At 43.0% G+C, this 13,586-nt stretch overlaps 2 protein-coding genes across 11 annotated transcripts in view; both read left to right on the top strand.

The window, feature by feature from the left end:
- The window catches only part of LOC308578804 (uncharacterized protein), a 55,283-nt gene extending 46,448 nt beyond the window's left edge, over positions 1–8,835 (top strand). The window contains exon 3 of one of the 2 annotated variants that reach the window (XR_014004107.1): positions 8,738–8,758. The gene's annotated coding sequence lies outside the window, so the exon portion shown is untranslated. Of the gene's footprint in view, positions 1–8,737 lie in introns of both variants that reach the window. The other variant, XM_081179375.1, reaches the window with a different exon arrangement.
- ARHGEF9 (Cdc42 guanine nucleotide exchange factor 9) overlaps positions 1–13,586 on the top strand; it is a 272,573-nt gene that overhangs the window by 189,340 nt on the left and 69,647 nt on the right. For all 9 annotated transcript variants that reach the window (XM_081179284.1, XM_081179285.1, XM_081179290.1 and 6 more), the window contains one exon: positions 8,738–8,917. In XM_081179284.1, the coding sequence (XP_081035410.1) occupies positions 8,738–8,917 (180 nt within the window). The remainder of the gene's footprint in view (positions 1–8,737; positions 8,918–13,586) is intronic.

Raw genomic sequence — 13,586 nt, 5'->3', positions numbered from 1 at the left:
TGCAACACATCATAGCTGTCAACTTTCAGATTTGAAAATAAGGGATCAGCAGCCTCGAAAATAACGGATCAGTAGCCTCACCTGTTCCGGGGACAGTCTACAGGGTATCTAATAATCTGGGATAGCAGTGGGAAACAGCACTGGAATAAGGGAATTTCCTGCAAAAAAAAGGGAAGGTTGACAGCTATGCAACACATGTGCAGACACATGACCACACTTGAGTTTGACTTGAGCACAGCTTGAAGGCACCTGCCTAAGCAATTCTTGATCTACTCAGTGCCTGGATGGGAAGCACCAATTGGCTGCCTAGGGACTCCATCTTTGACACCTTGAGCTGTGTCATAAGAAGGTGGCATATTGATGTAATAAATAGATGCTGTGTAGTTCTTGTTGCAGTCTGATAAGCCCCCCCCCCCATGTAATGGACACTTGTGGAATTCCATTTGAGAGGCCTGTAATAGAACAAGGCAAAAAGAGCTTGTAAATAAGTAATGGAAACTTCAGTTACGTTTTGTCTTCTGCGGCTGGAGACTTTCTACACAGTTCAAAAGCAGTAAGTGCAAAGCAAGAAGAGAGGGAAAGAATCGTAGCAGGGAGATGGGCTTCAGCAAAGTGACTTGGAAGGAGACCAGAGACTTATTTCAGAACAAAGATTTCTTCACAGCCAGCCAGTTCCAGCAAAGGATTCAAATGAAAGGTCTTTATTACTGAGGGAATGATTACAAGTTACAAGGAGGGGCACTTGTAACCATAGAGCTCAGCTGGCATGGCATTCCCTTCCTAGTATGCGTCGTAAAATAAGGATACATTAATTAGATTTCTGTGTGCATAAAATTGTGTTTCATTTTCGTGGGCCCTTCCACCTCCAGTGAGCTAGCCTCAGTAAGACTTATGCTTGCCTAGTCTACTTCATATTTAGTCAGTGGTAGGGATGGATGGATCCACCTATTTTGATGTTGGAGCTCAGAATATCACTCAACAAGCAGATTGAACTCCTGAAATCAGTGAAGAGGTCAGTAAGATTTTTATAGGAATATAAGACCGTGGTCTCGAGAATAACTGTTAGGGAGGAAATAGCACACCACCACTGAAAACCTTCTTGTGCCAAGGGTCTTTCTTTTGCTCAACTCCCCCCACCCCAAAAAACATGCCACAAATAACACCCAACACACTTGATAGGGCAAGCTGGGAATTCTTCTCTGACTCAGATTGTAATGTCTCTGTGCAGTGAGCAATACTGAGACCGCCAAAGCCCATTTCTAGGTTTCAGCCCAGTGAGTTTTGCCAACATCTCTAACCTTTAATCACCCTTCCAGTTCACATGACAGTAGAGGGAAGGTGCAGCTGAGGTTATTTAACTCATATCACTTCCTTGGAAAGGTGTGTGACCTTTTTTGCACTCTTTGCAGCATAAAAGATTTCTCCACAAGGCAGCAGCACCTTTCAGGTGACCTTCTCTGTGCAGTGCTTACCTAAGGAGAGTTGGTGGAAATTACCGTGAGACAAGCTCCCCTCTTGCTTGTGTGTCAGAACAACCCTATACTTTGGAGGTGCCAGTTTGATTGATTGTGGGGAGCTGTTAATTCAGTCTCATGAAATCACAATGTTTTGGGTTGTTTTTGATACTTCCAGTTCAGCTTACTGATGTGTGGTGATCATGGTGGAACGGCCTTATTAGAGACATTTGTATGAGCAGTCCCTAACAAGAGCTGAGTATTATACTGTAATTCTGCAGTAGTTCCAAAAAGTGTAGAACATTAGACGAGACCCAGAATTCAGCTTCCTGAGAATCTTAGCTGTTTCTTTCTTAAAGACCCAGATTTCTAGCCACCCAGGTTGAGTAGATAGCCTTAAAGGTTTGTGACCAATGGTGGCCAAAATATCAGGCAATGGGAGGTTGAATAAGATTTTCAGGTGTGTGTGTGTATGTTGAGGTCAGGGCCAGTACCTTTTCTCTCCTCATAAACAGCAAAATTAGAATCAGTTATGCAAAATAACAAGCATTGTAGAATAAGGTTTATGTGAGGGGAACGTGTGCCCCCAAAGCAGATACATTAGTGAAAATAATGTACAAACAGGTTTTATGTTTAGCAAAACTTTGCAAAAAAGTGCATGCATTAGGCAAAATTGCTTACAACATGGGCATATTAGAAGAAATGTGAGTGGGAAATGTGTGCAAATTTTCATGCTCATTTTAAAAAATCTCAAACTGATGTGAAGATGGGATGAACTGAATGTGGTGAAAACTTGAAACTCAAGGAAACTGAAATGGATGCAACTCATCCCTCCCTAGTCACAGTCACACCACTGATCCATCTAGCCAACAACTTGGCTACTCTTTCCTTGACAACCATTCTCTCTGCTGTATGATATATTTTTAAATGGAGATTCTAGGCTTGGGACCTTCTGAATGCAAATAGGTCCTCGACTGCTATGCTTTGACCTCTCCCCAGCACATATGCAACTGCCTACTACTATATCAAAACATTGGCTCAGATTAGCCAAGGTGTGACTGCCAATGACTCTCTAGGTCAGTTGTGCTATCTTAGATCACTTGAACCGTAGCTGCTGGGAGCTGAACCTGTGACCTTGTGCCTGCGGGCAGAGACTGTTTTATTACTGACATATGCAAACCACCCTGGGAGTCTTTCTTTCTTTTACTGGAGAGTAGAAAAAAAAATGCTTAAAAAATAAACTCCCAAGGGATTGTGCCCTGTGTTAATTGTCTGAAGGTGGGGAGTGGGCCAGAGTTCTTTTTTTAGATTTTCCACTTCAGGCACCTGAAAGGCTTGCACTCAGATTCTTCAAGGTTATTAGAAACCCAGGCTCTTTTGAAGACAAATCTTTCCTTTCTGAAGTCTGCTGAGGATGGACCTGCTGTCTAAGAAGGGGTCACAGGTTGAAGCCATCCTTTTAACAGTTCTGTCCTTCTCAGACCCAGGCTTCTAATGAGCCAAAATCACAATCCATTAAAGAGGAACAGCCAAGCAGCTTATTCTACAGTCTGGAGAGATGGGATCAACTGATAAGGGGCAGGAGCTGAAGCAGTTATCAGAATCATTAGGACATCAGATTTTATTTTATTTTTTATCACAGACTCTGGCTGTGGTTTTTCCAAATCAGAGGCAGCAGGTTATAAAGATTCAGTTTTCTCCTTCCACTAGATATCTTCTTTTTTTATGGCAAACCACCAATTGATTCTCACAGCTGCAATAAAAAAATGAGCAGGAATGGAAGCAAGGTATAATATCCCACTGAAGATGTTTTGGTGAAATTCCAAACTGCAAAATTAACAATGGGGGCAGTGGAGCTATTTTGAGAACGAGGGTCAGCTTCATAAGGAAATGAATTATATAACATTAATGGGTATCCACAGCTACGGAAGGGATGGGGTCCTCCAAATAGTTCCTAATCCAGATGTTGAGCAGGTTCTCACACTGACTCTCTGGACACTAGGTGGAGGGGTGTGAACCCTAGGGTAGCCAAGTTCCCTACATTACAGAAGATAACCCTCTATTTGAAATAATACTCTGTTTGAATGGCTGTACTGTTCAAGTCTAGCTTAAAGATACACATGAAAGAAGTACATAAGGGGCATTGAAACTGCCCATCCATAGTTATCACTTGGGCAGCAAACAGACCAGACACACCAATTATCTGACTATGGTCCTTCCCACCATGATAAAATATGTAATATAGTAATTCCCCACTGTGCTGAGAAACAATATAGTAATTATTGTGGAAAATTTCAGTCAAACTTTACTATGCATAAGTTTGTGCATGAAGGGGTTAAGACCAGAAAGGTCTGTTTCTAAACTCAGGTGGTCATGCTCCCTCAGTAAGGGAGGAATTGAAGCTGCTTCTCTTCCTTTCACTTTCTCCACACCATATAACTGACCAGGGAAAATGTATCTGAGCAAACTTCTAAGCTTAGAGCACATGTTTGGAACTATCTGTATTTTCTACCCAAGAAGTATTATGCCTGTGTTTTCCTTGCTGCTGCTTAGATAAATGCATGAATCTGACCTTTGGAACTTTTGTAAGTAAGTCATTTAAAACTTACTGAACAGTGTGTGGTCTGTTAATTACAAGAGGGGTAGAAAATGGGGAGTTTAAACTCTGCTACTGGGGACTCTCTCCTGCTGGAGAGGGAGTTTGTCCCATGTTTTGAATCCAGGTACCCAGCTGATTCTTTTGTTATTTACCCCACACATGTGGGTCACAGGCAGTGCTTCTTTTTTCTAAAAAAATTGTTTAGGGGTACTCTCATTTTCCTACTCATATTGAAATACTGCCCCTCAATGAAGCCAAACTTAGATTCACAAAATGTTTAGGGGTATGTGCACCTTTGGGTCCCCCCAGAAAAAAGCACTGGTCACAAGGATTCATATTTTCCTCCCACAGTTGCAAGAAAGTCTCTTACGTTCCACTCACACAGACTGAATATGCGGAAGAAGGGGATTGAAAAGTAAACTTTAGCCAACATATTAAGTTAGGTTCCTTCCTTTCATCCTCAGCTCTTGCTTGCTTCTGATTGAGGTCATGATTTTGTCTTCTTCATTGCTGGCATAGCTTGAAAAGCAGATCCAATTTCTGGATGTTGCCCTTAAGCCTTTTAAAGTGTAACAGAAAATGATAGTTATTCTGGAAACCTTTTAAGGCATTCTGCGGCATTTAACAGGGTCAGAGTGTTGCAGTCAAGAATGACAGCTGTGGTACAGAATGGAAAACTTCTAGAGCTGAACTGCGTTTTCTGTGATAAATTTTCCCTGAAAGTCTCATATGCCAAGTTTGAAAATGAATATTCTCTAAATATGTGATTGCAGAATGTGTTTTTGACCCACTGTGTTATTTGCCATTGTGTCCTAGATGTTATTTATTTAGCCGTGTTTGATGAAGTCTACAATTGTTGTGCCTTAATATTACTATCCAGCACACTTGATAACTGAGCCACAGCAGTATCTAGTGTTTGACAGTACAAAATTTTTGCAGTGTAACCTTACCCTCTGCAGAGTGGGATGGGGGAATGAACTTGTTTAGAGTGCCAGCCAGCTAGCAATGCCATCCTCCAGGATACCCTATTCCATCCCCCATTCTATGGTCACTTAGGATTGGCTCAGTCCTCATTGAACTGTTTGGGCTTTATTTGCTTACATTTAGGATATTTATTCCATTGCAGAGTCCAAGGCAGGGTACATGTGGTATTCAGGCAGTCTCCCATCCAGACACTGACCAGAGCAAGTTCTGCTTGAACTCAGCAATGTGGTGGTCTCACGTGTTTTCAGACCATACCCTGGGAGTGGGAGTGGCCAGCAGAGCAGCACAGGTGGTGCTGCATTGCTCTCCTAGCTTTTCAACACCACATAGTGGTTCTACTTCCCAGGATGGGGTGGGGGAGGTGGGGAGGTAGGCACCCCACACATCCCACTAGCATAGGCGCCGACTCCATGGGGCTTGAGGGGGCTCAAGCCCCCTCAAAAAATTTTTTGGGGGGGCTCAGCCCCCCCAATAATCTCGGGGGCGGGGGCTCCTGCCTCGCTGCTTCGCAGCACCACCGCCACTGCCAAGGCACTGCCGGGGGGAATTTCCTTCCTCCTGGCGGTTTCAGCCCCCGCGAGAACAGGGGAATCCCGACTGGCCACACCTCCCAGCCAGCCAATCGGCTGGCTGGGGGGCGTGGCTTGCCCTATTTAGGGCCGGAGCCACTTTATTTGCATATTCATGAGCTTATTTATTATTCATGAGCTTTCCCGGGCCCCCCAATATTTTTTATAAGTCCGCGTCCCTGCCCACTAGCCACTACTGCCTGGGACCCCCTTTTTGTCTCATTAGATTTTTAAAAAGGAATTATACTTCTGATATTCTTGGGGTTCCTTCAAGCATACTGATACCCCCTTCTTGTTTACATGTCACCTTATTTTGGGTACATAGGCATTGTCCCTCAATACATTAGTTTGCTATTACAGTAGAGGTAGTGATTTGACTGTGATGACTAAAACCCAACATGGGTTTCTCAAAAGCAAGTCATATCAGACGAATCTCATATATTTCCTTTCTTTCTTTTTCTTTTTTCTTTTTTGGTTACAAGTTTTGAATTTTGGGAGGGAAATGCATTTTTAATGGAGTTACAAGTTTAGAATTTTGCATTTAAACTGTGAACTAGTAAAAACTAGAAAATGTCAAATGTTGAATATTTGCAAACATTTCCCTCCCAGCTTCAGTTGACATTTAATGTGTATTGGTATTTAGTGTGGTAGATGACATGCAGTGATAACATTTAATAGATGACCTGCAAGAGTATTAGAATCTTGACAGTATTTGATAGCCCTAAAAGCAGTATTGCCAAGACTTGGAGTCAAACATTGATGTCTATCAATTGCTACCAAGGATAAGGCTTTGTGTTTTGAGCTGCTGTATTTCACTGACATGTTTTGCAAATAGGGGCTCTGAACAGAGATGTTGTGTCTGTCTACTGGCCCTCCTCTCTTCCTGTTATGGTGCATGGCCAGAGAATTATCACATAACTGTGAATGGACACTTCCTTCTCTTGTAATTAGAGCATTATTTTGTGGGCTCTCTGATTCAGATATGTTGTGTGTGCGCGCGCATGCGTGTTTACTGCTTTTAAATGCATGCAGCCCCATTCTTAAGTCATGTGCCTTGTGAAAGACTTATATTCTGTCCACATAGAGTTTTCACATGGTGTGCCTCAAACAAGCACCACCACACCTCAGATTCTGAGACAGTGTTAGACTGGGCCATATTGGCAGCTGAATATTTGAAGGGATTCTCATTAATAGCTTCTTCAGAGTTTAGGGACTAAGCCAATCCAGGCTTTGAAGCAGTGGTATACCTAGAGTTGGACAGCTGGAGCTGGAGCTCAGACCAAAATCTGGAATGTGGCCTTCTTTGGAGAACCCTTGGATGTTATTAACCTGGGCTTTGGGGTCTGCAGGGCAAATTGTAGTGATTACTGGAGTCTTTTCCAGTCCTAAGCCCTCAGCAGCTCCCAGTGGACTCTGGCAGCTAAATTATGAAAAACATTCTCTCAACCAGAGACCAGAGCTCTCTGAAAACCTAGAAAGGTTGGCAGGGCTTTCCCTCTCCAATGGCTTCACCCTCCCCTCCCAAGACAGGCTTTGTGGGAAATAAGGCTATCAAAGTGTACTTGCCATGGTGGTCATATCTTATGTCTAGGGCCAGATGTTGTTGCTGAAGGCTAGTTGTGGGAAATCCTAAGCAAGAAGAGTTCTGCTTTTGTGCTCAGGTCCTGTTTGTAGGCTTCTCCTAGGCATGCAGTTGGTCGCTGTGAGAAGATAGGGGTGGGCTAGATAGGCCTTTGCCTGATCCAACTACGGGGCTTTTCTTGTGTTCCAAAATGGCCCATGGAAATTCTGCAGCTGTATGCATCTGCATGGGTTTGGGGCAGGTGAAGTTGAGGTTTCCAAGGATGATAGGAGAGATGCATACTTAGGCTAGGATGGTGTAGAAGGGAGTGTTGAGGGGGGCAACTCATGAGTCATCTGAATCTGCGTTCTCCTCAGGCCAACCCTGGGACTCTTGAGGCAGGGGATATGATACTTATCAAGATTGCCTCAATGAGAAGATTAGTAATGCTGGACAAACTTTCATTACCTACCATTGTCCATCTGTTCCTGCATGTCTGGGAAGACTGGGTGTTTTCTGGAGTGCACACTAAAAAGTCTAGTTCTTTCTCACTGAGACAGAAAACCTGCATCTCAGTTATATTGCCTCAGGTGGAAAACGCTTAGCAAAGTGTTTTCTCCTGAAACAACTCCAACAGACAATTTGCATAGGAAATCTGCCCAGGCAATACAAAGCTTGGTTATAACCATGATGCTTTCTTTCTTTCTTTCTTTCTTTCTTTCTTTCTTTCTTTCTTTCTTTCTTTCTTTCTTTCTTGATTGCATGTATACTCCGCCTTTCCCTCCAAGGAGCTCAAGGTGGTGTACATGGTTCTGTTCCTCCTCATATAAATCCCACAACAACCTTGTGAGATAGGTTACGCTGAGAGGCAGTGACTGGCTCAAGATCACCCAGTGACATTCATGGCCAAGTGGGGATTTGAACCCTAGTCTCCCAGGTCCTGGTCCAACACTATAACCACCACACCACACTAGTTCTGCAGAGATTTTATTTGTGCATGGAGCTGTGTGTGCCCTCATCTGCAGCCTCTGGAGTGCTGTAGCTCAGACACAGAGTGATCTTGGTGAGATTTAGTCCCCCAAGGTGCCAGGAAGGGCCCAACAAACTGGCATGGTGTGTTGTGTCAACTGGATGTGTGCAGGGGGTTTTGTAGTGTGCGAGTCATATGTGAAAGAGTTTCATAAAAATATAAAGTTCTTAAATATAAATTATGTGTTTGAAATGTTATACTGTTTACTTCTCTCTCTCTCTCTCTCTCTCTCTCTCTCTCTCTGTGTGTGTGTGTGTGTGTGTGTGTGTGTGTGTGTAATGTAGGTTTTCCATTAACTAGAAAATGCTGTAAAAGTTTATTGGAAAAAAGTAAAAGCATTGCTCTGGGGTACAGCTGAAATTCCTCACAGCAAGGTTGTTGTTTTTAAAAGGAAGAAGTATTGGACAAACCAACCTGCTGTAATGATATGGTTAGGAAATGCCTGCTGATGTTTCGTGTGTTAAGAGGGTGGAGGAAAGGGTACAAGCCTTTTCCCAGGGAAGACGTATTTGCTGATTGTCTCTTATCTTGTTTTTCAAGCTGATCAGTGGCGGTTCTATTGTAAGCGCTGAGGCAGTATGGGATCACGTCACCATGGCCAACCGGGAGTTGGCGTTTAAAGCAGGAGACGTTATCAAGGTCCTGGATGCCTCCAACAAGGACTGGTGGTGGGGACAGATCGATGATGAAGAAGGATGGTTTCCTGCCAGCTTTGTAAGGGTGAGTCAGACCCTCTTTTTTCCTCCCTCTCTCCCTTCTTCCTCTATTCCTGAACATTTGTATCTTGCTCATGGATATTGTGATGACCATTGCTTTAGGAAATCACACAGCAGGGGAAGACTTTTGCCACCATTGCCTTTCCCTGCAGACTTTCAAGAAGCATCCAGTTGGCTATTCAGGGGGTGGGTGGCAAGGAGGTCTTCACTTTGCACCAAAATGAGTACACCATGGACACCAGGCAAGCATTTTTGAGGAGGGCAAGCCACAGTCAGCGTGTCACCACTAAAAAGATCCACTCTCTGATAGCCACTCTTGCACCTGATTTGACATGGGCACTGCAGAGAAGGGCCTTGGTAGATGGCATTAGGGTCAGTTTATATGGGAGCAGATGATCTTTCAGGTATTCTAGGCCCAAGCCACTTGGGGCTTTAAAGCTTTGAATTACCCATCAAAAGTCAACACATATAAGTTAGCACATGCAACTTGATATGCAGATCTCTGTCCCTTTTTGCCCACCCTAATGAACAACCATGTATCTCCACCATCGTGTTCACACCTGCCATGCTTCATGCCAATGGTATGTTTAGGGTAATGGCCAACTCCTCACTTCCATGTCCACATGCTCCCCCAGCAGCTGCACATACAGTGTGCGTTTCTGCAGATATACTTCTGCAAATATTTGCACACATACAGATTTTATGCAGATATGTGCCCGCTTTTACCCTCTTTGTTACAATGAATTCCATGGCCACCTTAGTTGTAGAGCGAAGGCCTTTCCAAAAAATAACATCTGTCAAAACACCATAAGGAAGGGGAACTAAAGAAACTTTCCCACAGGAGGGAATTCGAGACCCCAGTCATGAATCCTGAGTAGAACCCCCTCTCTAGACCAGCGTTGAAAACCTCTTTACAGCACAAGAGATACATTTCCATCCAGGAAACCTTCAAGGGACCACATGCCAGTGATGGGTGGGGCCAGAAGCAAAAGTGGGCAGAGCAACTGGTGCTAATTTTACCTTTCTAAAGTAGGCTACTTCCTGCACAGCCATATCTCCATCATAGCAAGCATTATCAGAGTTCAGTGATATGTTCCAGTCAGGCAGAAACACTCAGGGAAGATTCATAGTAGGATTGGTGAGGTGTGTGGTCTGAAGAGGAGAGATGTGGCTGAGGATGGAATTTGGCCTTGAGAGAGTCCCTAGGTCTGCCGTAGACACAATCCAAGTGACATCAGGGAATGTTGGAACACATGAGAAGAGCTTTCTGCCAGGACTGCAAAGGGCCTTGCTAAGAATTCTGAAAGTTTTTAACATATGTCTTTCTTGGCTGTTTTATTCTGCTGCGTTTGTGTTTGGTTTTGTAGGCTGGACGTCTCTTTGATGTGTATTGCATATTTCTTGTTATGTTTCATTCTTTTTTTCTGTACAATGCTAGGGAACTATATTTCACGAAAGGGTCTCATAAATATAGCAAATGAGTAACCAGCCTATTGAAATTTTCCATCCTATTTGAGAACAGAAAAATGTCAGGTGGGGTAGATTTAATGGCATTTCTCCGAGACGGAGAAATTTTCCCATCTGTTTCTCATGGCTGGGGCTGACCATTAACAGAGACAGTAACACAGAATCATTCTTTTACCCCAAGTCATTTCATTGTCCGCACCACCACTGCATCTGTTTCAAGTGGCAGCAACATCAACATCTGATTTAACAGCCTGGCCACTGTTTTGCTTCCACCACAATCTTTTGTGATGTAGCATCATAACAAGGTATTGTTTGGTGGGGGAATGGTGGCAATCATATAAAGTGGTGGAGAAAATTCTGCAAGATGTTTTTTTTCTTTTATGGAGAGGTGGACAGACAGAGAAAAGAAAAAAATAGCAGATATTTTCTCTCCAAAAAATGTCAGCTCAGCTGTGTTTCTGTCATTCTTCCCTTCCTTGTTGATAGGATTTGTGGTGTATTCTCATGGCTCCCAAAGCAACCCTGCAATTTGTCTCGAATGCAGCAAACCTTTCATAGTTGGGAACGATAGGAGAACTTTGATGATGGTGTTATTGTTATTAGTCCCAAGAGAACAAAAGTGCAGCAGGATAACTTCCTCGCTGTCATAATTCCTTACCATTTTTCTAGGGACTTCTCAGACAGTTGGGGGGGGGATCTGAGACCCAGATATTAACCCCTGTCCTTTTTAGTTCCATCCATCCTTCTCCTCAGCACAGCGTCTCTGTGATAGGTAGGGCAATAGCTTTAATCTCTTTTGAAGCCTAAGAGATATGGAGATTCCTTTTTCCTTACAAAATCATCTGAGTTGGGTGTTATCTGCTTAACTTTCCAGGTAATTTGACTAGCTCTGTGCTGGTGGGTGGAAAGAGGAGGCAATTTTATTATAAGCAGCACATGCAATACTTTTCTGATGGTGCATTGCTTTTTCTGTCTCTTCCACCTGAGTTTATACCAACCACCCTAGCTTGTCTTAATCCCTAATTTATGTTCACTGTTCATAATGTCAACCAGTTATGATAACAGTAATAATTACCATTTGCAAGAAAAATGCCTTTATGATAACTGGTGTGTGTATAGCGAAGGCTTGTATATTACAAAGACGTCTGGGGGTGTAGTGCATCTCTGCAGAGGCAAACCAAACACCCACCCCTATACAATTGTAGTTGGGGTGGGAGGCAAGCTTTTTCTACTAGATATTTCCCTGTAGAATTAAATAGCAGCCATTGACATATATGGAAGAAAGTTAAAAGGCACTCCACTGGGGTCAAGTGCAAATGATCTTCTCATGAGTCAAGGCATTCAGAATCAAGCTGTCTTCTGTCTGCAGAGTCCCGCCTCTTCATCTGCAGAGCTTCCTCCTTGATTCTGTTTCTTGGGCCACATGCACACTATATAGTTAACACACAGTGATACCACTTTAAACAGTTATGGCTTCCCCCAAAGAATTCTGGGATCTGTAGTTCATTAAAGGTACTGTGAGTTGTTAGAAAACCCAGGTAACTACTGACTGGTGAGCTTGACATCAATACCAGGAAAGGTCCTGAAACAGAGCATTCAACAGTCAGTCTGTGAGCACTTAGAAAAGGATGCTGTGATTTCTAAAAAACAAGTCGGGTTCTACACTTAGACAGGAAGAATCAGCTGCTCCAGAATAAGATGGGGGGATAAGATGGGGGGACATGTGAAAAGGATCTTGGGGTCTTAGTAGACCACAAGCTTCACATGAGTCAACAGTGTGATGCAGAAGCAAAAAGAAGAAGAAGAAGAAGAAGAAGAAGAAGAAGAAGAAGAAGAAGAAGAAGAAGAAGAAGAAGAAGAAGAAGAAGCTACTTCTATTCTAGCCTGCATAAACAGAAGTATAGCACCCAATCAAGGGAAGTAATAGTACCGCTCTATTCTGCTTTGCTTAGACCATGCCTGGAATATTGTGTCCAGTTCTGGGTACCACAATTTAAGATGGATATTGACAAGCTGGAATGTGTGCAGAGGTCTGCAAACAAAGCCTTATGAGGAATGACTGAGAGAACTGGATATGTTTAGCCTGGTGAAGAAGAGACTGAGAGGAGATATGATCGTCATCTTCAGATATCTAAAGGGTTGTCACATGGAAGACAGAGTAAACTTGTTTTCTTCTGCTCTGTAGGGTAGGACCTCAAACCAACGTCTTCAAGTTACAAGAAAGGAAATTCCGACTAAATGTCAGTAAGAGCTGTTTGACAGTGGAACATTCTTTCTCGGGAGGCAGTGGACTCTCCGCTGAGTTTCCTGCAGTGGGTTGGACTAGATGACCCTTGGGATTCCTTCCAACTCAGTTCTATGATTCCCCTCACAGAGCTACAATTCCCAGGGTTCCCTGTGAAGAGGGATTGATTGTCAAATCACTCTGACAATTGCAGCTCTTTCAGCAGAACAGAAGTCTCTTGGCAACTGGATGCTGTTTCAAATGGATGGTGTTAATGTGGGAACCAGACTCAAAAGAAAACCTAAGGCTAAATGTGAGGACTAAGCATCCTCTTTACAGCAGAACAGTTTATTCTGGACAAATGTCCTTCAAAGTACAACAGCAAGGAGAACAAATCAAGCACCTCACCTTGTTTCAGAAATACTTCTCCCCCAACCCTGCAGGGACTGTTTTTCAGATGCTTTAGGTTTGCATCTTAAAAAATTGGCAGTTTCTTCCCAGATTTGTCACGGTGAAGACTTTCCAAGAACTACTGTAGTAATCTGTCTACAGCATGGGACCTCAGTGGGGAAGCGCCTGCTTATTTATATGGACATCAGCATCCAAATAAGCATTTCCACTAGTGCAAGGACTTTTAAAATAATTTTATAATTGAATTAAATCAAATTAAATTTCTTATCCATCCTGCACCAGCAGGGCAGGTAGCAACAATTTAATATTCAGAATTTTTAAAAGGTAAAACAGATTACACATAATATCAGTTCCTCTTGTTGAAATGGGAAGACAGTGGGCATTTCAGAATAGCAACTTTTTATTTATTCTAGCTTATTTTAAAGCATCACATATATGTTTATATATACATTACCAAGAAGCTCAAGTCAGCTGGAACTTTGCACATGTCCTGTAAATGATGTGTCTGTTTCGTGTTTGCTCAGAGCAGTGAATATGGTACCATTGCAAAGGTTTCACAGAAAGCTGCATT

Source organism: Podarcis bocagei (genome assembly GCF_964188305.1).
Source record: "Podarcis bocagei genome assembly, chromosome: Z".
NCBI lineage: Eukaryota > Metazoa > Chordata > Lepidosauria > Squamata > Lacertidae > Podarcis > Podarcis bocagei.
The sequence above is the reverse complement of the archived record's forward strand: the minus strand, read 5'-3'. Positions and strand labels throughout refer to the sequence as shown.